Raw genomic sequence first — 23,407 nt, 5'->3', positions numbered from 1 at the left:
TTGTTTTCATCTTTTTTATTGACATTTTTCGACCAAAAATACTGTTTCGGAACAATACCGTTAAACAATCCGGATTGTCCCGGAACCGGTTTAACCCCTCGGAGGGAAATTTTGTGGTGGTCAGATAGAGGACAAAAAAAACCCACCTCTTGCAATTTAAAGCATCCAATTTCGTCCACTACAGCCCGATTACGAGTCTCTAGTCTGAAATTTGAAATTTTCAAATTCCCCAAGCAAAACATTCTGTCCCAGGACGGTACAAAAATTCTCAGTAGGGAAAGTGAAAATTTCAAATTTCAGACTAGGGACTCGTAATCGGGCTGTAGTGGACGAAATTGGATGCTTTAAATTGCAAGAGGTGGGTTTTTTTGTCCTCTATCTGACCACCACAAAATTTCCCTCCGAGGGGTTAAACCGGTTCCGGGACAATCCGGATTGTTTAACGGTATTGTTCCGAAACAGTATTTTTGGTTGAAAAATGTCAATAAAAAAGATGAAAACAATATATATTTCGAACAAATATTGTTAAAACTTGTTAAATAGAGACTCTTACAACATAAAATAGCAATTTTATAAAAAAAAGTTGTTTATAAACCTATGTGTTGATAAGTTTTACTTTAAAAAACTAAATTTAAACCAATTCTTAATATAAACTAACTAAACAAAGTTATCAGAAGTTCAAAGTTGTCACAAACTGGCTAGAGGTACTAGTATTTGACACAGAAACAACATTTCATAAATAAATTCACTTAAATCGATCAGATTTTGTACTTTTACAAGGGGTACGGACAATTATTTGACCTCTTTTTTTACTTTTTTCAGTAAACTATTTTTGTATTTTTTAAGAAAAAGTTTTTTGCAAATCCAATGACAGTGTCTTAAAGAGGATATTCTGCCGCGTCGATTGATGTACAAAACATGGCACTTTAGTCGAATTTTATGTACTTTTATATCACAAACATTTTCCGTACGGGGGGGTACGGACAAATATTTGACTCACTGTATATGGGAGCAAGATATCGCACAGAGTGCAATTTTCTGTTGTGAAGTACAATCACAGCTTTTGATGATTCACTTTATTGGAGTAATCTGTTGGAGAGGCAAGTGGGTGTTGCTAGTGCAAACTTCTTCGTGCTTGTATTTTAATTGCGTAGAACTTGTTTGATTCTTTTTTTGAATAACAAATTCTACGATAAATTAAAACGATTTTTTTTTTCGAAACGTCAAAATGTGACAAGATCACGTTGAAATAATAAATTTTGCCAAGAAATATGGTTTATATAACATTTTACTTGATCCAATATAAATACAAACCATTCGATTGTTTTTCGCTGAACGTCACACTTGACTTTCCGCAAGTTGGTAACCCAACCCAAAGCAGATAATGTCAACATTAGACTGAACGGAAACAACAACGAACCGACAGTCGTAGGCAAATTCCTCCGTCTAATCAAAAGGCGCACTTCTTCTCTTTTTATAGCCTTGAAGAGTTTCTTCGACTGAAAAAGGCGGCACGGAAAAGGGCGTCAAACCACGCGCTAATCACCAATTTGGAAACGGCAGTTTCACTGTCACAGGTTGTGAAAATAGACTTGAAAGCAATTCCTAGGAAAAAAAACAGTTTAGCGTAGGTTACACTGCCCATAATTGAAAATTCGGCTATTATGCCAAATCAAGTATTCCGAGAAAAACGCGTTTTAGTGTTTGACACAAAATCTCCGTCAAGGTAATTTCCCATAAGAGTGGCATATTAGCCGTTTGGTTTTTCGCATCGGCAGCCAAGTCTAGACACTATTTCAGTAAAATTCAAGTTCCAGAAGATGCGTTGGAACGTCCTCTGCCACCTGGTGCTAATATCTCGTTTTTGCCAAAAGTGGATATTAGCCGTTTTTTCAATGGTGGGCAGTACACGAGGAGGTATTTTAACGCAAAGGTTGATCGTAACAAAGAAAACGGTTCGTTGAATTCAACACTAGTGAAAGAATTGACAATTGTTGAATGGTTTGAATCGTAAGCTTCCTTTGAAGGTTATGTTTCAATTGCATGTAACTCAAAATCATAAGCAAAGTGGTACCAAATGCATTTTTAAATCGCTTTTTATAGCTTGTCCGTCAAAAATAGTGTAACAAACGTGAAATGCATACCAAAAACAAGTGACACACCAACTCACAAACACACTCACTACCAACTAACTGAACTGGACGGAGTGGGGTGGTTGTTGATGAAACGCACCGCGCAGACATAATCACCATACAATCAAGAAGAGCTTTATTCTATGTGCTTGTTTGGAGCTGGGTGGGGCGTCGTTAAAATGAGTCGCATTGACACCGACACCTCCGGCCAAGTGAGTAATTGGTGAGTGATCTCGGTAGCAGTGTCAATTGAATAAAACATTTTTTTGTAAATTTTAAACTAAAAAATATACAATCATACAAATATAAGAATCACAATTACCTAAGATTTTTTGAAATTTTTAATGTTTTCTGAAAAAAGTTGTAAAATCAGTTGTAAAATATTTAAAATTCATTTTGTATAGTTTATATATGGGTGTTTCCAGCTCAAACGTACACAACACTAGCCAAAAAACAAACAAGAATCTCGATTTTCGTCAAAATGCCCCCACCAATCAATTCAATCGATTTATTGATCATTTTTATAGAATGAGTCCTGGCTCAAAGTTTGAAAATGGAGGTTTATCTTTTTTTTGTTGGTAAAAAGGGCGAAAGGTGTCAGAAAGTAGGAGGTGAACGATTCTTGCTTGTTTTAATACTGCCTTCCCCCCAATTTCAAGCTTGTACAGAAAATGTTGATTTCAATTTTGCAATTTTGTTCATGATTAAGGTAGAATGACTAATATGCTTTAAAAAAAGGCTTTTAAATCATTTTAAAAATTTAAATTTTTCGCTGGTCAATCGGAAAAAATCTAAATATTAGGAAAAAAATATTGTAATACATTTATTGATGTTTTACAAATTTAAAACAGTATTATACATGTAGTAGTCATTGTATATAAACTTAAATAGCTGAAACCATTTTTCTCTAATTATGTGATAATTTTTGCTTTAGCTATTTCCAGTTAATATTTAAATTGTCGTTTTTTACTACAACTGTCTGATTAGTTATAAAATATTTTAACCTTCCACGGTGTAGGGGAAGGTGGGGCAAGACGACCATATGGGGCAAGAGGAACAATCGCTCCTACGGCCGTAATTTGTACAATTTTGATTATTTCCAGTATGAGGAATTGTTGCTAGCAATGTAATTAGCTGATTCTACTACCACATAACCGCCAAAATGACGTAAACGCCACGGGGCATAAGATTTAATGAAGTTTTTTTCGAAACCTTTGTTTTCTTATAATATTTGGAAAGTACAAAATAAGGCTTAGGGTTCGTTTTAAGGCTCATTTTATCAAAATGCTATTTTTCCTTGATCAGTAGTGTCCCTACAAATGACATGCACCTATTACAAAGTATGATTTGACTTTTGGTTATTTTTGTTGAGAGCTTTTAAAAAATCTTGTTCAGGTGGGGCAAGTGTACCATATGGATTTTTAGTATGGAAAAAATTACGAATTGCTGCAACAACATATTTTATTGGGAAATACATGAAAGTACCTAAAAACTGATAAACAATCGTTAAAAAAAATTGTACATACAAAGTATAGTGATATTTTGAAAATTTACTATTTATCATCGAAGTAGTATTTTTTTTTCGTAAAAACGATAATTTTTTTAGTAAAATATTATTATTTAATCTAAAAATGGAAGAAACCATTCAAATACATTCTAATCTGATGTATCTAAGTGATAACAGTTCAATTGTTAGCAAATTACCATATTTTTTCATGCATCGTTCAACTTGCCCCAACGGGTTGCTCGTCTTGCCCCACTAGTTGAGTAGAACGTACGGAAAATCAAAAATTTTAAAATCAATTTTTCACATTAAAAAACAGGATTTTTTAAAAACTTGTTTAAACAAAGTCTTAGTCAAGACCTAGAATAAGATGATTATAATAAAATCCGACAGATTTTTTAACTTTTTAATGGGTTATAACTAGCATTTCCTTACCTTGTTACACTTGCCCCACTTTCCCCTATTTTCTGCGCTACCAAAAAAGTCATCACTTCTTTCAAATGTATCTTATAGGAAATTGTCTCAGCTTTCCAATGCTTCTAAGAGCGTAATGTTTCATCGAGAAATTTTTGAGACATCTATATTATAAGTTTTTTTTTTATTTTAAAATCCTTAATCATTTATTGAAAACATTTAGATAACAGTCCAGGATACTGGTCAAATGATGTGTTTTATATGGCATTTATTCATCAAAATGTGCAAAATAAGACAAGAAACAAATGTGTAGAAGGTTGCAATCCACTAAACATTTAAAAAATGAAGCTTTAACTGAAATTTTGAAGATATTGGATGCATTCAGAAATTAAATTCATAAAACCGTATTAAAATATGATGTTTACAAGAACAAAATTGATTATTCCATAATTATTGTGTACAAATAACACCGGTATGCCCTGATTCAGCTTGGAATTAGCTGATACAACCGATTTTTTTTTGCAGGTTCAATATTGATAGTGTATTACAACATTTTTATGAATAAATTCCTTACTGTTGCTTTAGGAGAATTAATTTTCATGAGCATGCAATGATTGTTTAAGTTTTTTTGTATGAAATGATCAAGGAATTAACATTTTTTTTGAAGTCTTATAAATTTCATCTTTTTTTTAAATTATAAAAACCTTTTGTTCAAATAGTCTGAAAAGGAAGTTTCTGTTTTTTTTCGTTTTTGTTAAAATAATTTTATTTTTTGTTCAAATTTTGATTTTCCCGTGTGACCTCCAAATGACCTTCTAACATTTAGAGCAACTTTTGTTGTACGAAAAACTTTACTTCACTTTTTTTTATGTTTTTCATGTTTCATTTTTAGTATTTTAATTTGCATTTATCTTGTTTAGTTTATGTTTGTTTTTGGTAGTATTTGGCCTATTCTACCACCTCCTATGATTACATTTGGCCTATCATTTTTTAAATGTTTTTAAAGTCACTTTTTCAATTTTTGCTTGTTTTCACATTTCTGTTATATGTAAAATTATTTTAATCATTTAAATCATTTAGAGGTATAATCTGGGATACTAGAAAAATTACTGCATACTTCTTTTTACTCAAAATATAGGAATTGCCAAAGTTGACATTTTTAAAAACATTGGCAAAGTCACATAAAACAAGTAAAACTTCCTAATTTTCGATTTTTTTTAATATGTTTTTTGAATTGTATCAAAAAACTAGATAAAAATATTTTTTTTTTAACCAAAATTCATTTGCAATCCATTTTTTTATTGAAATTAACAGTTTTCAAGCTAAGCTTAAAATATTGTTGAGCAGATCAAAAAACTTCTGACAATTTCCACTCTAGAACTTTGAAATTGAGCTATTAGTTTCTGAAATTCGGCCTTACAAACGACTCGAATCGATGAAAATGAATTATTCTAAGTATCACCTAAATTTGTCTGTAATTTTCAACTGGCGATATCTCGAAAACAATTGTTCTGATTTTTTATGTTCAAAAATGAAACTTAATTGATGTTTTCTGAACTTTTCAATTAACAAAATTAAAAAAAATAAAATCATGCTGATTTTTTCTTAAAATAGATAATTTTCCTAATTGCATAGCTTATATCGAATTTTAAAATATTTGATTTTTTTACTTGCATGATATCTGAATTTGAATTAAATAATTTTTATGAGAAACCCATAAATCTCTACTAAAATATTTCCTTCCGGGAAAATATCGCTCAAAATAGAAATCATTTCAGCTTCCCCTCATAGTGCACTTTTCCTCCGATCTTCGTCCATCCAATCATCTCTCACCACTTGCTACGCTGCACCGCTTGCTGCTCACTCACGATCAAAAATCAATTTCAATCAATCGCTGCCGATCCCTCCTCGGTGATTGTTGCTGCCGTTGTTACATTTTAGCTTTATTACATTTGTTAGCAGCACACCAGAGCAAACACACAATGTCTCGGAGGCAGGGGCGCGATGTTCAACCCCCACAATTTTCTAGCCCGGTAGGGTGGCCTCCAAGGCTTGGGCCAGTTATCGATTCGTTTCGCGTGCTGTGGCTCGGCTCAATTGGCCCCTCGATTACAAGTGATATCCAGTCCTACCGAGCTGAGCTGAACTAGCCGTCTGTTGAGTGGGCCCCCCAACATCAGCAAAAAAACAAAACTCCGCGCGGCGAACTTGAACAACCACGACTTTGAGCATTCCCCAATCCTCGCGCCGAGGTTAGTCTGTCAGGGCACGATGCCGTGAGAGGAACTGCCTGCCTGCCTGCCTGGTGTTGTGAATAGTTGATATCGTGACTCGGCAGCTGGTCTAAGTCGAAGACCTTGCCACCTGGAGGGCCACGGGGCCAGTTTTGGAGCCACGCGAGAGCAACGGGATAGCAACAAAGGTACCTATTTTCGATCTATCGGTGTCTTTTTTGGTCCTATCTTGAAAGATTTCAAACTTTTTTGAAAGGACCAAAATACGTAAAAAGTCATTTCTGGTTCAAGTGATCCTCCACGAGCAACAGTTGGTCTACAAGACCTCTTTTTCGTTATGTAGTTATGAACCAACCTACGTACTATTCAACAAATCTCCTCCAACAAAAACTTTAACTATCGTTGTCGGTTGCAGAATTACGCGTTTTCTCCAAAATAACCTAAAACCCGCCAAATGGTTAAGTACGTCAAGTGGATGTTCAGCTTGCGGGCACCTCGAAATGGTCTTTAAGACTTGTTCAAACCCATTGTTGGAATCGGGACCGCGTCGAACGTGCAAATGAGAGAGTGGCCCAAAGGCCGGCTTTCCTGTACAGATATTTGTGTGTGTGTGTGTTTCAGCTCCAGCTCCAAAGTTTTGTTTCTTCAAGTCTTAGCGCGAGAGTCGCGCGAGATCTTTTGTGTTTGTGTTGATCGCGCGCGCGGACTAGGGTTGAGTCGGAAGAGACTGTGGCACTGCACACAGCTGTACGCGATGATGTTTTGAATGGTGACTTCGTGCGCGCTAGTATGGGCCCACTAATGTGTAGGGTTGTGGGAGTAGGGTGGTTGCACGATGCGGATTACAGAGCAATTTAATTAATTGAATTTAATACATTTTACGCAATTTCAGTTCTTTTCCTTTGAAATGAGAAAAAAAAAAATCTCTAACGTGAGATTTGTCATTTTATAGAAAATTATTTGTGCTTCTTGAATCATTTTTCATTTTAAAAATTACGGGGTTCTTGCAACTTTGCACGGTTTCTTTTTAGAGTGGTAAAATGTTTAACAAAAATTATAAGTATTTAAAATTTTTGATATGAGGGTTGTTATTATATTCTTCACTATGTATTGGAATTCTAAATTCAAACAATGTTTTGTTAGTGAATTTTTTGCCATCTCAAGCAGTTTTTTTAAGTTTCCACTTCTGTTTATAATTATCTCAAATCAATAGATAAAAAACATATTAAAAACATTTCATTGTTTTATTCCTTGATTTTTAAAGATGAGTTTCAGCGTCAAAAAGAAATTGACTCAACAAATTTGAAAATACGTAAAAACAAATTAAATGCGTACTGTGCAATTCAGGTTACGTTATACCTTAAATTAAGACTAATTTTATCAATTAAATGATCAAGTTTGGATATCAATTTATTTTCCATTATTATGAGGACTGTAGGAAATTGTCTGATTTCATCAAACAAATATTATCATAGATGGTGAAACTATTTGAAAAATTGAAAAAGGTGGGAATTTTTAGCCAAATTTGCCCAATAATACTAAAAAGGCCGTTGCAAATACGAACGAATATATGCTAAATATGACTATAAACACAGGAAAATGCATTTCAAATTGTTTTCAGTTGAATAGACGTATATTTCCATTAAAACTTTGAAGTTTTTAGAAAAAAAAATCGAAAACCCCCTGATTTTAAAGGCCGATTTTAGTGCGTCCATCCCGGGAATTCCCAGGACAATAATCCCGGGATTTTCCCTAAACCGGGAATTCCCGAATCCCGGGATTTTTGATATTTTGTCCCGGGAATTCCCGAAATTGGAAAAAAAATCATTTTCTGGTCTGAAAACTCAGATTTGGTTGTGGAAATAGATGAACAGTTGAATACTTAGTAATCGATAACAATTTTAAAGCATTAGCAAATTTGTATTCGGCATATCGTCAGCTGTGTGCTATCTTGTAACATAGACCATTATGGTCGAAAATGAGTTAATGATGACGTTTTGCTATACTTAACAAACACTACAAGATGCTTTAACCCGATTTTGGAAACTCGCTTCCGTTTCCCGTATATCCCAATACACACTTGTGACATAGATCAATTTATTATCAAAATGATCGTGCACACTTGTGAAACGTCATACATGTTGCTGGAAAATGTGGAAATTTTTACTTGTTTTTAACAAATTTATGTTGATACACATTTTCTGAAGGCAATGCAATCTTTTGTTTTTGAAAATATACTGATTAAGTCGGTTAAACTATTGATTTAAGTCTATTTTGGCTTGTATGGAAATTCTGTGCACATTTGTGACACGTAGTACAATTGACAAGTGACACGTGCTTTTCGGATTTTTGATTACATAATTTACTGTATCTTTTAACTGGTGTAACCAAATTAGTTGAAACTTTGAGCGTTTGTTAAGCAATAGTATACGGACCGATTGCTTCAAAAAGTTTGGCTCTACCATTTATTGTTTTGAAAATATTTATCATCAAACTTTAAAAATCGATTTTCTCGAAAAGTACTAAATGGTCCTTGTCACAAGGCACACAGCTGACGATATATCAATATTAATTTGGCTTATAAGGGAAAATTATTAAAATTTTAGTTTACGGATCCACAAAATGCCTAGCGCTTTGAATATTTTCCATTTAATTTTATTTATTTTTTTAAAGATTTACGTTTAATAATGATTTTAAACTTGAAAAAAAACATGTTTAATTATTTTTCATCAGACATCGGCATCTGGAGCAAATTGGGACAATAGTAACGAATTAAGACAGCATGATGTTCTGATATTTTCTTAATTAACAAAACAATTAGTGCACAAATTTTCAAATTTATTGCTCAAAAATATCCTGTACCTATTCAGACTGCAGTCCCGATTTCCCCCAGTTGGCGGTAGTAACTTAAAGATAGTTTGTAAATTTTTTTATATAAAACATGAAATTCTATTTTTTTTTTTCAAAAAATTTACATTTAATGGTTTCATTCCATCTGTTTACGTTTTTTTTGTTTTTTACAGTTTCAATGAAATATTTTAGCTTTTGTAGTCATTTCATATAAAAATGTAAAAGAAATATATTAATAAGAATTGTATGATAATTAACATGATATAATTTGAATCACATTGGATTAGAAATTAAGATTCATTAAAAATCGGAAGCATAACAAAGAACAAAATACAACAATTTTTAATATTTTCGAACTTACTAAAAACTGCTGTTCTTGTTCAGATTGAAGTAAAGATTATCACCAATGAACAGTATTGAGCTAATTCTGTGATTGTAAGCTTGAAAAACATAACAAATTTAATGAACACATAGATTTTTTGACTGTTTAAAAAATTTCCCGGGATCCCGGGAATTCCCGGGATTTGAAAAATATTTTTCCCGTTTCCCGGGAAATTTGAAACCCGGGAAAATTGGACGCCCTAGCCGATTTTGAGGGGGGAAAAGACATAAACTTTGGAAATATTTGCAACGACCTAACTTAAAAACTATGCACTTGATGAAAACTTTTAGGTCCTTTTCGATTGCAAATTAAATCTAAAATTGAAGTAAAAAAATAGCTACACCCAACTGGCAGTCGCATGATTGTGATGCATGGCGGCTTGAAAGTATATCAGAATCTGCATGAAAACTGTCCTCATGCATTTTTTGCGATATAGGGGTATGACATTTTTGCCCGTTACCGACAATTATCGACATTACCGACGGCTTTTTGGTTGTATTTTACAAAAAAAAAACCCCTTTACAGAACGAGGATTGAACCACCAACATTTTGATTGTTGATCCGACACGCTACCACCGCGCCATGGACGCTTGATGAAATGTGAGTGAAAGAGCTCCAACATATTCTTCTCTTTAGATTGTTGCTCGGGGACGGGCCAGCTTTATATGTGTTGGTGAGAACTGCAGATCGCTGAAATATTTACACGCGGGCAAAAATGATCTACGGGCTTGCTGCAAAAAAAATTATAAAATGTGTCATTTTCTGCAGCAAATCCACTGTTGCAGATTTTGAGATATATTTTTCCTTTGGGTGTAGAACTCGTTTTTTTACAAATATCACTATCATGATTTGGGAAATTTCATGACTTTGTGCCAAACCTAAAAAAAATGATTTTTTGTCAGCTTTTGGATATTTTTTAAAAGTTTAATAATTTTTTTCGAGTTTTCCTTGCCTACACCTACAACTTCACCATGCGTCTCCAGTAAATGTAATTGCAACTAATTTCTGTGGAAATCCGATATCCGATATTTTTCTAATCAGCAAGTTTTCATTATTGAACTTTGAATCTTTTAAAGCCCAACTAATCATCATTCTTTTGCAATTCGGCGAGTTAATGCAAGTGCTCCGGAGATATTTTTTTAAATATTTTTTAGAAAAATTATCAAGAAATGCAATTTTTGGACCTCACTATTTCATATAGAAACACCCTAATCTCCAAACAAAAAGTTAGTGGATTAATTATTTTGGTTAAATGATTCCATGTTCAATAATCAAATCGGAGCCAGAATTGCAAATGTGAATCCTGCTAGTTTGATGTGGATCGCATTATGCAAATTAAGAATGTCTTTGAAATAAAATGTTGCAAACTTATTTTTGGAAAATTTCAATCCTTTGATATTTCAATTTTAAAAGCTTATAATTGAACTCATTGTCGTGTGCAGCTTATTTCTGCCGAAAACATAAAATAAAATTCTCAGCAGAGAAGTGCCAAGTTACATAAATTTAACTGTCATTTCGCCAAGATTAGTCAAAATTGTTCATTATTTGCAAAAGTAAGTTATTTTCCGCTGCCGAGAAATCATTTTTATTTGGCAGTTTTCTACAGTGAGCGGTGAATTTTGCATCAAATAAATATAATATAAAATAGAAAGTTTCTAATCATTACCACAAGTTTCTAATCACTACCACTAAAACCAGTATGATCTTGAGATCTGAGGTGTTCAAGAAATGTTGTTCAACCTTAGGATGTTTTTCTGTTTAATTTCAAAAAAATCAAACCATCCACATTAACGACCCCCGGGTCTTTTGTGGTCTCTATTGCAAGTTTCTGCTCGAACCTAGGAGTCCGAAGGCTTGAATTGGGAGAGCACCCAAACCTCTTTTTACTCCAAGGAACCTTCCACCCCAGTGTTTGAACTGACGACCTTTGGATTGCGAGTCCAACCGCCGCCAGCGATTCCACCGGAGTAGGCTTGGTTTGGTGTGTTTTTTGTACTTATGGCATGGAGACAACTCCTACACCTGGAATGACTTAACGGCCTAACAACCAAGGCCGGGACCGACATTTTACTTCCTCATCCGATGGAAGGTTGCAGCAGATGGGAATCGAACTCAGAATCATCCGCTTACAAAGCGGACAGCGTAACCATTCGGCCACGCACTATTTAATTTATTGTATGTTAATATTAAAAAAAGAAAAAAAAAAGACGAAAACTGTCTCTGATTATTTAAAAACTCGAAGGATGAAAGTAATTTGAATTTTTATAAATTACTACTAGAGTTTTGAAAAATATTTCTTATAAAGCTGAATGTTCTAGCAATCTTGTTAAGTTAAGTTTTGGATTTCAACCGCATTTATACAGCCTTATATTTCAAAACTATGGCTGATTAAGATTTACGACAGGATTGGTCAATTTCAATGAGGTCCGCTTAAATTCAGCTTGATTTGTCAATTATTCAAAATATTCATTTCATTCGAAGAAAAATACACAATTTTTCATACGTATACATCAGCTAAAATAGTTTGTTTCTACAGCTCCACTCACATCCACCCTAAAATTTCCTCAAAACAAAACAGCCTGTTCGTGCTCCCACACCACTTAAGCACTTTGACTAGCGTCCTCACCACATTTAAATCACACACACGCGCGAGAGATAGAGAGAGAAAAATAAGCTAGAGCTTGACTAGAGCTCCGCGACTAAGGTTACTCAGAGTCGATCCGCGGTCCGCGTGTGATTTTCTTCCAAACCGAACCGCGAGAGCAGCTGGATATCGCCAAGAGACGCGCAAGACTTGGTCCAGTCGGTATTTCTTAAGTTTTTTTTTTTTGTTATTTCGTTTTCGTGTTTTTCGTTGTTTCTCTGGAGCTTAATTACTGGTACTAGCGTGATGATGTGTTCAAAAGTTCAACAAGTCAAATTTCGAAGATTTGAGTCACTTTCTTGAATTTTAGACCGTCGAGACTAGATTGCGAAAATTTGCGCGATCTGGTTCTTGTCGAGTAAAGAATAACATTGTTTTAATCGGTGTGTGTAAGTGTAAGTGATTGTACCTAGAGGCTAGTCAACGTTTGTGTGTTTGTACGTTTGCATTTCTTAATGTAATTTGCGCAAAAAAATGAGGTGGAATTGCGCCAGACCTGCTCGGTGAGGAAGAAAAGAAAGAAAGTGTTGTTTTCATGTTTTTTAATCTCGAGTCGGGTCGAGTCGGCATGGCACCGTGAACGGGGGTGACATTGATCGTTTTTAGTGTGTTGAGTGTGATATTTGTTTTCAATCAACCGTAAAGACTTAATTTAGTTGTCAATGAAGTGATTCAGCTGAAACTAAAAACTAAAAACTAATACCAACAGCTGTATTGATTACTTTCAAACTTAACCCACCCCACGGTATCAGCTCATTTTCTCATTTGGCCTTTTTCCTGCCGCCACACTTCACGGGCTGCGGCTTCACCGGTCACTAATTCAATTCCAATCTCTGCAAGATCTGCGCCGCGACGCGCGCTCGCTGCAACCTTTATTATTGAGTGGGTCTATAGTTTAAGAAAGGAGGGAGGTCATTTCACCGAAAAGCTCATTTCATCGAAAGGGTTGTTTGAACGGTTTAGGCTTTTAACAATCTTTGAGGGAAGATTCGGTGAAACGACCGTTTCGACGAAACGACGCCTCATTCCCGCCGCGATTAAGTGCAGCTAATTAATTTATTCTTCGATTTTGCTTCTCTCTCTAATTTTAGACTCCGCTTCGACGAGATCGGCCATGATCTGTTTGCCGCAACCTGCGGCGGTCCCGATTCGGACAGTCTGTCGTACGCGTCGCTGAGCCGGTCCTCGTCGCTGATCCAGTTCGAGTCGTTGGAGCGCCAGCTGCAGAACGAGCTCCAGGCGGTGGGCTCCGGCTCGGTTCCGTCGCTGTACTCGGCCGACCCACCTGTCAACGGTGTGGGCGTCGCGGAAGGGTTCTACAGTCCCGCGAAGAAGCCGCCGCCGCCGTCGCTGGGCGGTGCGGTGAAGTTGAAGGTTGGCGGTGGGGTTGGAGTGAACGGGGTGAAGCAGTCGCAACCGGTGCTGAACAACAGTGATTCTGAGCTGTACTCGTCGTCGGCCAGTAGTGGTGGAGACAGCAGTGGAGGCAGCAGCTGTAACTATGCCAGTGACGAGTGTGACTTGAACCAGCACACGCCCAGTCCGAGCAGTGAGGAAAGTGGGCGGGTGGCTAAGGGTAGTTCCTCGGACGAGGCGGACGGACCGGTGCAGCAGCTGTTGCTGGTGCGGTCCTGTCCTCAGCGGTGCTCGGAACGGCGGCTGAACCGCCAGAACGCCGCCAAGAACTCGATCGAGAGTTTGAGTGAGGACAGCGGATATTGTGACCATCTGCACTTTAACATGAACAACCTGCGGGTGCGGTCCAAAAGTTTGACGAATTTCGGCGGTTCCGCAGACAACGTAAACATGTTTGCCGAGCCGGTTGATTTCTACGAGCGGCCGTCGTTTCAGGAGAACCGCCTGTCGACGGTGTGCGACGTGGACGAGGAGGAAGAGGAGCAGCCGCCGCAGCAGGTCACCGGCGAATCCAATAAGTACGAGGAACAGCGCTGGTACGGCGCGAAAACCAATATTCATAATTGTACAAAAATAGATTTAGACGCAAGTAAACAGCAACAGCAGCAGCCATTCGTCGTGCAGACCAAAGTGATGCCAACGTCGTCGTCATCCTCGTCCTCCTCCGCATCAACGACGCCGACCTCATCCCAGAACGCGTCCACCGATTCGCTCGAGCGACCGATCTCGACGTCGGACCTGGATCGTCACCAACCGAAACCTAAAAATAGCAATCATCGGGATGAGTTTGCCGCCGCCAGCCGAAAGCGGCCGCGGGCCGTCATTTCGGCCAGTTCGCCCGATCTGTTCGGAGTGCACGCAGGTTTGCAGGTGCCGCGCAGCCGGAAACAACCCTCGTCGTCGCGCAAGACGTCCAGCGATCTTCTGGAGTTTAGTGTTTCCAGCGTGCCGGAGTGTTTGAACCTTTACGGTGGCGGAATTGATTACGGTCAGTCCGAGTCGTTGGATTCGCTGAGTGAATCGGGCGCGAGTTCCGGAAATTACTGCTCGTGGAACGTTCCGCAGGAGTGCTCGGTCGCGAGTAAGAATTTTGATCTGTACGATCTGCAAGAGGCGAAGACTGCCGTGGTGAAGAAGGTTACGTTTCAGCCGGGGGTGGTTGCGAAACCTCGGGTGAACATTCGTGCTAGTTACGCCAACTTGACGGTGCTGGACTATAGTGATGAGGAAGAGGGTGGTGGCGGTGGACGGCAGTATTATCTAAACAGAAACACGTTCAGAACGAGCAGTGGGACGCGGTTGGGCGGAGTGCGGGAAATGGCGGGTAACGGGGAAGACGAAGGACGGATCTTTCCGGTTGAGGGTGAGGAGAAGGACGTTTTTAACTCACTGCTGGACGAGATTTCGGCGCACTTTGATCGGAACCTGTCGATCATCAACGATCAGGCCGAAGCGTACGAGCCGATCGCGGCGTTTTTGCACGAACAGCGTTCGGGGCAGGCAGCGTCGGTGACGCCATTTTCGGCGCTCGTGGCTGCCCCGCAGCCCCCTCCCCGACGAACGCAAATCAAAACAAACCCTCACCACTCGCAGCAGGTTACGACGATTGTCGTGCAGCCGCCGGATGTGAAGAAGCGTACGTTCGATCAGGATCCAACCAACCTGGTGACCTGCTACGCTGCGAGTTTGGAGCGGTGCACGTTCGATCCGAGCGAATCTTCGCTTAATTTGTACGGTAGTAAGAGCAGTGAGCTGAATCAACCGCGGGGCTACGCCCCCGTCAAGCGTGAGTTTGTCGCGAGCACCCCCAACCTCAACTACTACTACAGCGGTGGAAGTGGTTACGGCGAGTGCGAGGAAGGACTGCACAACTCACTGAAGAATGTGTCCTGCCTGGAAATCGGCAGCCGCAGTACCGGCATCCTGGCCACCGCCAGCAGCTCCAAGTGCGGCCTCTCCAAGGGGGTCAGCTTCTGTCCGATCGTGTCGGAGATTATCTGGAAGGATAACTGCTCCGAGCTGGACCCGGACGACGACAACGCGAGCGTCATCTCGAACCAGGACTTTGAGATCGACGTCGACGACGAGGACTTCGAGCCGGACGACGCAGAACACGCGAACCTGACCCAAACAAACACCCTTCTAAACGCCAACAGCATCGAGACGGGCCTGTGCGAGCTAATGAACGATCCGTCATCAACCAGCCATCATCAACGAACCGCCGACAATCATCAACTTCGTGTGCCGACGCCACCCGAACGATCGCCGAGAGAGAACGACGCTGACGTCACCATCTGCTCTCTCTCGCGAGAGAGCGCCTCCGACGATCACGAGCGAGACGGCGCTAGTCCGTCCAACGTAAACAACAATGCAACGACGACGACGCCACTTCCAGCCCAGCTGGAACTGCTCAGTAACGAAGTGATCACCGCCGAGGAAAGAACACCGACGATGGCGTCCGCGATCGCGAATGGTGACGCTAGCAGAAATCTGATCGCCGCAGAAGCTACGGCGGCTATAAGTGATGATCAGCAGCAGGCTCAGGGGGCGGCGGCGGCGACTTCGCCGCCAAAGTTTGTCAACAACAACAACAATCTGATCAAGAACTTCAAAAACGGTAAGGCCGAGAAGAAGGGCAAAACGTTCCTGTCGCGGCTGTCGTCGGGCTTTCGGTTTTCGTTCCGCGGGAAGGGCAAGAAGAACAAAGATGGTGTGGTTGGTGGGAAGACTGGCAACACTGGAAGCGCCGGTGGCGCTGGACGTAGTGATAAACAGCAGAGCAACGAAAAAGTGTCGGCCGATTTTATTTATATCCCGCTGAAGGATCCGACCGCGAAGCAGGGTCACTCAAATGGAATCAATAACGGTGAAATTGAGCCTGCCGCCTGCGGGGTCAACGACGATGATGACGACGAGGAGCGCTATCTCCGCCAGATGAACACGGTTGGGCTGGAGAGTTGCGAGGCCGACGAACTGGACAGGGCTTACGACGACGCGTCCGATGTAACGTTCCGTTCGGATTCGATTCTGAACTCGACCGCAACCAGCGGCACTGGCAACACTTTTGCCGGCCACAAAAACCACGTGTTGAGCGGGAAACCACCCCTGCCGAAGCAACCCCCGCGCGTCGTTGGTGTGTGTGCCAAGCGGTCTGGCCCGGCGGTGGCTCGAGCGCATGCCCAGCACCGAGCCTCGTCGACACCGCCGAGGACGGAAATCGATCTGGACGAGGATGGCTCGTTCCGTCAGTACGCGGCCGAGCCTGATACGTCGCGAACGTCCTCCGTAGCGGGCCAACGTCGGTACAGGGCCAACAGCAGCACCACAAGTGCGGTCCACCATCATCCTGCTGCAGCTGCCGGTGACACCAACTTCTTCAACCACATCATGGGCAGTGAGCAGAAAATCGGTCTCATCGAGACCAACCTGGACACCCACGAGACGGTCATCTCCGGGAAGACGCGCTCGCTCATGGAACTGGGCGGACCCAACCAGCTGCAAGTGCATCAAGTGGTGATTAGTGGCGGAAACGGTTGTGGCGGGGGGCCTGGGGGGAAGGTTAATGGGATTAAGGACCACCGCCAGACGGCGGCGAATGGCTGCGGCGTCAATGAACCCGGAAGGCCCCACAAGAGTATGGAGTTTCTGTTGGATAAGGAGAATCAGCGAAATGTTTTGGTAAGTACCTGTACCGGACTGCTGTTGGGGTGGACGGGTGGGGGGAATCACCGTTACCGCACCCTACTTTCTTTGCGTTTTCTGAAGAGGTTGAGCTTGAACCTGAACTAAAACGAGGTAGTTGCTGTTGCTGGACGGGAATTGATTAGTTCCAGTGGGTTGACCTTAGCAGTCCGCGGGAGCGGCTTGAATGCTGGCGTGAAACAGTTGCTTTGCGAAAAAAAAGAACTCTTCAGTTTACCCTCTGCTGATTCCAGTTGTCGATGTGGTGTTGATTGTAGGCTTTATTTAAATATTTTCGTTTCGATTGGTCAGCTAGTGCAGTTGGTAAGATAACGATCAATATTGACATTGGGATGTTTGATTTATTGCAGGTGATAAGACTTGTTCTGTCTATCGATGAAATGTAAATATTTGAATAAGATAATGCACGTGCCGTTTTGTTTGTATTTTTGACCACAAATGTTAAGTCAGTTGCAATAATATTTGCATTTTTGCTATACTGCTGCTCTAATCTAGACCGTCCCATATGTAAAATCAGCAATCCGAGAAAAATGCATGTCAAATTTGTCCCGCCCATAAGGCCACGTGTTAGAATTACACGAAAAAGTGAATTTTCTCCGGTTTACTAGAACAAAGTACTACATTTTATTGGTTTTTCTGATAGTTTACATGATTTCGAACCAAACTGCATCATTACCTCAAAATTGATGAAATTACATATGGGACGGACTAGCTTCGAGCGGCAGTATATACTTTCAAAACAGGTTTTTAAACAAAATCTTTCATGTTTGTAACAAATTAAAAATGTAAATTATTATCATGATGTCAAATTAAGGATTAAGAAGTTAATATACAATCTAAATAGAAGTTTGTTGATGCCTTTGATGTAACACATCAAATGGATTTCAAATATATTTTCGTTACCAGCAAGTTTTAAAACGTGAATGATAAAATAAAGTTCATTTTTATGGGGTCAAGGAGTTTGCTGAAATATAATGTTATTTTTTGTCTCACAATTCTTTTTTCAAAACTTATTAGTTTGTCTTCGCTTTAGAATTTAATGTTCCAGAATTTGTATCTTAATTTGAAAATATTATAATGGGTTCTTAAAAAAATCCCTTATTATTTTTTTTTTTCAAAAATTGCGATTTAAATGCTGTTCAAGGTAGAAACGTCCCATGTTCAAAAAAGATGCAACTGAGAAAAACGCGTTTGAAAATTTCGACCGATTTCTGTTTTTCTAAACATAATTGGCCCGGGTGTTTGATTATCCTTCGGCTAATCGAACTTCGGCTAATTGGGAGCGTCCGAAAGTCCATTTTTTGCGTTCGTAACAAAAGAACGCTCCCTTTGATCGAAACTTCGAATAATTGAGTATGGACTGTTATGTTATTTCTTTAACATAAAATTCAAGTTGTATGATCCCATTTTATCAAATTTGAATGGCATATTGCCTATTAATTTTTTTTTGTGGTTCAATTATCCGAAATTACTATTATCTTAAGTGAAATTTGTCTAAGACCGAATCTGAACTCGAAAATAAACCCTCGTTTTGAACAAATTAAAAAAAATCAGCGATTTTTTTAAACAAATTTTAGTCTTAAAAACGCATCAGACAGATTGGTTGATTTTTTAAAAGCAAGTAACGTAAACCGGGTGACTTTGATAGGATTTTAATTTATTTTTGAAATATTTTCCAACTGATAAGGTTTCTCTCAACATTAATATTTTTAAAACATGTACTGGGGTAGGCCACACAAGATCCAAGTACTTTGTTTTGAAAAAGAAAAAAAGTTTTTTCAACAGCATTAAAAAAATAATATCGTTAAATTCTTATTTTGAATACCAGAGTGTCTTTGATAGTCACATTTTTTTTTAGTTTCAGTCTTGTTTGAAGTTTTCAAATTAAATATTTATCTCAAATATCCAATCACTTAAGTGGCTGTTCAATGTTTCTATAAAATTAATTAAGTTTATAAGATTTTGAACAAAATACATATAAATTTTAGGTTAAATTGATAAAAAAAATGTTTGCCTGAAATTCGTCATAACCCATTTTGTTCATAACACTATCAATTCATAGTGCATTTTAAACTAAATTCGAAGCACGAATCAGAAGTTTTCATTTTTTAATGAAATTTTTTCTACAGAAAATGCTTATAAATATGTATTTTTTTTAAATTCTGTTCCAAAAACAAATAACATTAATTATTTACAAACAAGTGGAAAATTTTTCATTGAAAAGACATAAAAAATAAGCCCAAAACAACGACAATCAGTAAAACTAAAATAAATTCTTGCAAAAAAAATTTGAGAAGACATTAAAAAATATAAATCTGAAATCAATGGCAAAAAAAACAAACATAAAAGAAGCAATTTTGCATGATTACTTTCCCCATGCAAGTCTCCATTTTAATTTATTGGCTTTCCATAGAAAAGTTCTTTGCAAATATTCAAAAAACTGTATCTTGAGATAGGAATTTCCGTTCCAAGTAATGATTTCTTGAAAATATTTGAAATTTGAAATATTTGAGAACAGACCTTTGGTTGCTCAAATTGGCCCACTTTTAACTTATTGTTTTTAAATTAAAATATTTTCAGAACTTTTAAAATCATGACTTAGGTATCGAAAATAATTCGATTTAAGCCCTTTTTAAATGTTTTTTTATGGAAATATAAAGTTGAACCAGCCTCCGGATGGAAAACTCTGTAATAAAGAATAAAATATAAGTTTTCAACACAAAAAAATATCGCGTCTTCTGAAACTTTCATTTTGCTTGGCTTCTTGTATTTAAAAAAATGATATTTGTGAAAATGTTACAATTCTCAATTTATTTTAGGCTGGTACAAATATTTTTTAAAGTTTTTGTCACCCTCCTCTTCAAAATTGGCCCGAAAAATCAGGGGGCAAAAAAAAATATTTTTACAATAAACTTCAAAATTTTAATGAAAATTCAAGTGCAACCAGCTGAAATCAAATCAAAATACATTCTCCTGCGTTTAAAATCATTTTTAGCATGTTTGGGTTTATTAAAAAATATTAAGATTTTTTGAAAATTTTCGATGCAAAATCAGGCTTTTGTTTGCTTTTGTTTCAAACCGTCAAAACGAAAACAAAACACACGCATCTCAAGAGTCACTCAAAGGGGTCCACTTCCCGATACGCCCCATAACAATTACTCATCCAACACATTCTTCAAAACTTCTGGGAAAGAGCGTGTACCCTCTTGAACGGTTCCAGCTCGAATTCATCTGCCCCTCTCAAAGATCCCCCGCTGGAACTTGTGAGAAACAACAACTAATTAAAACCTAACCTACATATCGTGGCGTCCGAATCGCTCTCTGGAAGAAAATGACGACACGCGAGGGTTGAAGGTTAAGTGGACGCCGGCTGCTGCTGGTGGACCATAAATGTTTAATCGGACTCAATTACGGCCCGAGAGTGCCAATACCAATCCAGTGAGGAATTTCTCGGCCTCCCCTACCCTAGAAAGAAGAGGAAAATTAAGAAGAAAGTTGTTGTTGCTGGTTGGGGCGGCTTATCTCTTTGTTGTGAAAATGAGCCAAATTGGTGTTTGTGCAAAGCAAAGAGGGGAAAAGCGACGATAATGGTAGTGAACTAGAATTTACGAGATTTAAGTGAAGAGAAAAGTGAAAAGAAGAAACGAGTTGTGAAACAGGTGAAGTTGGTAAAAAAGAAGTGTAAAAAACAGCCAAACAATAGTGGAGTGAAATTCCATAAGCGACGAGTTGGGTTCATCCAAAAAAAGAAACAAAGAGCAAACAAACGATGATGCAAAACAAAGTGAAACGACCCGAACAGAGATAGAGAGAAGAGTGGAAAGAAATGAGTGTACATTCCTGGGACGCCCTCTAGAGGAGATAAATAATCGAGAATCCGATCCTTTTGTGTGTGTAAATTTGAACTCTCACCAAAAAGAGAGGTGGAAAAAGGCGAAGAAGACACCAAACATCCCCCGATGGGTTCAGGGCAGTGTGAGAAACGACGAAAATCCTGTTGGAGGTTGAACTTGGTGAAGATGAACCGACGAAGGTCCTTGAGGATGAAAAGAAGCAAACAAAAAATGAAGAAGAAAACGAAGATTGTCTGTGTTTGTGTCGTGTTTTTCGGCAGACGATGTTGAGTATTTTCAGACGGCTTTTGCTCTCGAAGACTGGAGCACTGGATTGTTCAAGAAGGACTCGTTATTGGGGTGTTGGATTTTTGTTGTTGGTTCGATATGGTTCAAGCTCAGCAGGGAAGTAGTAGTAGTGAGTGTGGTAACGGAAGTGGTAATGGGATAGGCTCTTGGGTTTGAATATTTCACTGGAGTGGAATCAACGGCAGGAGCACTTGGGTTTGATTTGATCTTTAAAAATATGATGTATTACAAAAGTTATAATTTTGATTGGATTTTTGTATTCTTAAAATACTCACCTTATTTGAGCAATTCTCTGGGATTTCGGTCATTTGATTTTTTTTGTATTTTTTTATCCTGCTGAAACTTTTTTGGTGCCTTCGGTATGCCCAAAGAAGCCATTTTGCATCATTAGTTTGTCCATATAATTTTTCATACAAATTTGGCAGCTGTCCTTACAAAAATGATGTATGAAAATACAAAAATCTGTATTTTTTGAAGGATTTTTTTAATCGATTTGGTTTCTTCGGCAAAGTTGTAGGTATGGATAAGGACACTACACTGAAAAAAAACTACACTGTAAAACATTTTTTGTGTGTGTGTGTGTGTGTGTCCAATCCAATACCCGCTAACCGGTAGCGATATTATGGGAAAGTATAATTTGTATCAGACTTTGTATATGCCGAATGCTGATACAAATTATCTCAGTCCCGGGTATTAGGTGGTGATAGCCCTCGCGCTGCTTCCAACGACCCATTTCAGAATGACAGAGCTCCTTGCGGTCCAATTCCGAGGTCGCTGGGCATTGTTCGGCCCCGCCTAAACATAGAAGCAAGCATCTGAAGGAAACTCGATCTATATTTAGACTTCCGATCCCCTCAGGCAAATCAGGGACCAGCGCGTATTTAATATGAGAAGAGAAGAATAACATGTTTCAACACTACGGATCAATTCACTGCTAGAGTGTAAAACCTTCTGATGGCCGACTGCTTTGCGTCCCAGACCACCAATTCAAAGGTGTGAGTTCGAATCCCACCTGATTCGTTTTCGTTTTTGTTCATATTCAAAGTTCAAATTCCTGATTCCAAATTTCAAAGGTACCGACCGGGATTTGATCCCTGAACCTTCTGTTTGTGAGGCAGAAGCCGTAACCATTAAGCTACGGAGCCGGTATTACACTGTAAAACATTTTTTGTTGATTTTTTATTTCACTTTTTGTCGCTAAAACTTGATTTGCAAAAAAACACATTTTTTTATTCTCTCATAAGTTTTAGGGGACATCAAATGCCCACTTTTCAGAAATTTCTAGAATGTGCAAAAACTCTTTGACTGACATTTTTGAATCAATACTGATTTTTGCAAAAAAAATAAATATTTGTCGCAAAAAATATTTAACTTCATTTTTCGATGTAAGATCGAATTTGCAATAAAAAAGTACTTCAGTGAAATTTTGATAAAGTGCACCGTTTTCAAGTTATAGCCATTTATAGGTAACTGTTTTGAAAATAGTCGCAGTTTTTCAGTTTTTAAAATTAGTGCCCATGTTTGCCTACCTTTGAAAAATATATTTTTGAAAAGCTGAAAAAATTTGAACTTTGTTGATACGACCCTTAGTTGCTGAGAAATTGCCATGCAAAGGTTCAAGAACAAGAAAATTGATGTTTTCTAAGTCTTACTTAAACAACCCATCATTTTTTTTATGTCGATATCTCAGCAACTAATGGTCCAATTTTCAATGTTAAAATATGAAACACACGTGAAATATTTCGATCTTCCGAAAACAAAGATCAAGACTTACATTTCAAAAGGACGTAATATAGAATGTTTGATTCTCCGCCAAATCACACAGCAGTTGCTCCGACACCTCTTGGATTTGCGTGAAACTTTGTCCTAAGGTTTAAATTTTGTCCCTGATCACTCGACCGTAAAAAAAAATTGGTAAATGTCATTTTAACCCTCTACAACCCAACCCCGCCTTTAAACGGGCTTCGATTTGAAAAATCGCCAAAAA

At 38.5% G+C, this 23,407-nt stretch overlaps 1 protein-coding gene across 3 annotated transcripts in view; it reads left to right on the top strand.

Moving 5' to 3' along the window:
• LOC120422610 (uncharacterized) overlaps positions 1-23,407 on the top strand; it is a 280,146-nt gene that overhangs the window by 76,731 nt on the left and 180,008 nt on the right. For all 3 annotated transcript variants that reach the window (XM_039586100.2, XM_039586101.2, XM_039586102.2), the window contains one exon: positions 13,252-17,254. In XM_039586100.2, coding sequence (XP_039442034.1) covers positions 13,252-17,254 — 4,003 coding nt within the window. The remainder of the gene's footprint in view (positions 1-13,251; positions 17,255-23,407) is intronic.

This window comes from Culex pipiens, chromosome 2, assembly GCF_016801865.2.
Source record: "Culex pipiens pallens isolate TS chromosome 2, TS_CPP_V2, whole genome shotgun sequence".
NCBI classification, from domain to species: domain Eukaryota; kingdom Metazoa; phylum Arthropoda; class Insecta; order Diptera; family Culicidae; genus Culex; species Culex pipiens.
This window is presented reverse-complemented; position numbering and strand designations above follow the sequence as displayed.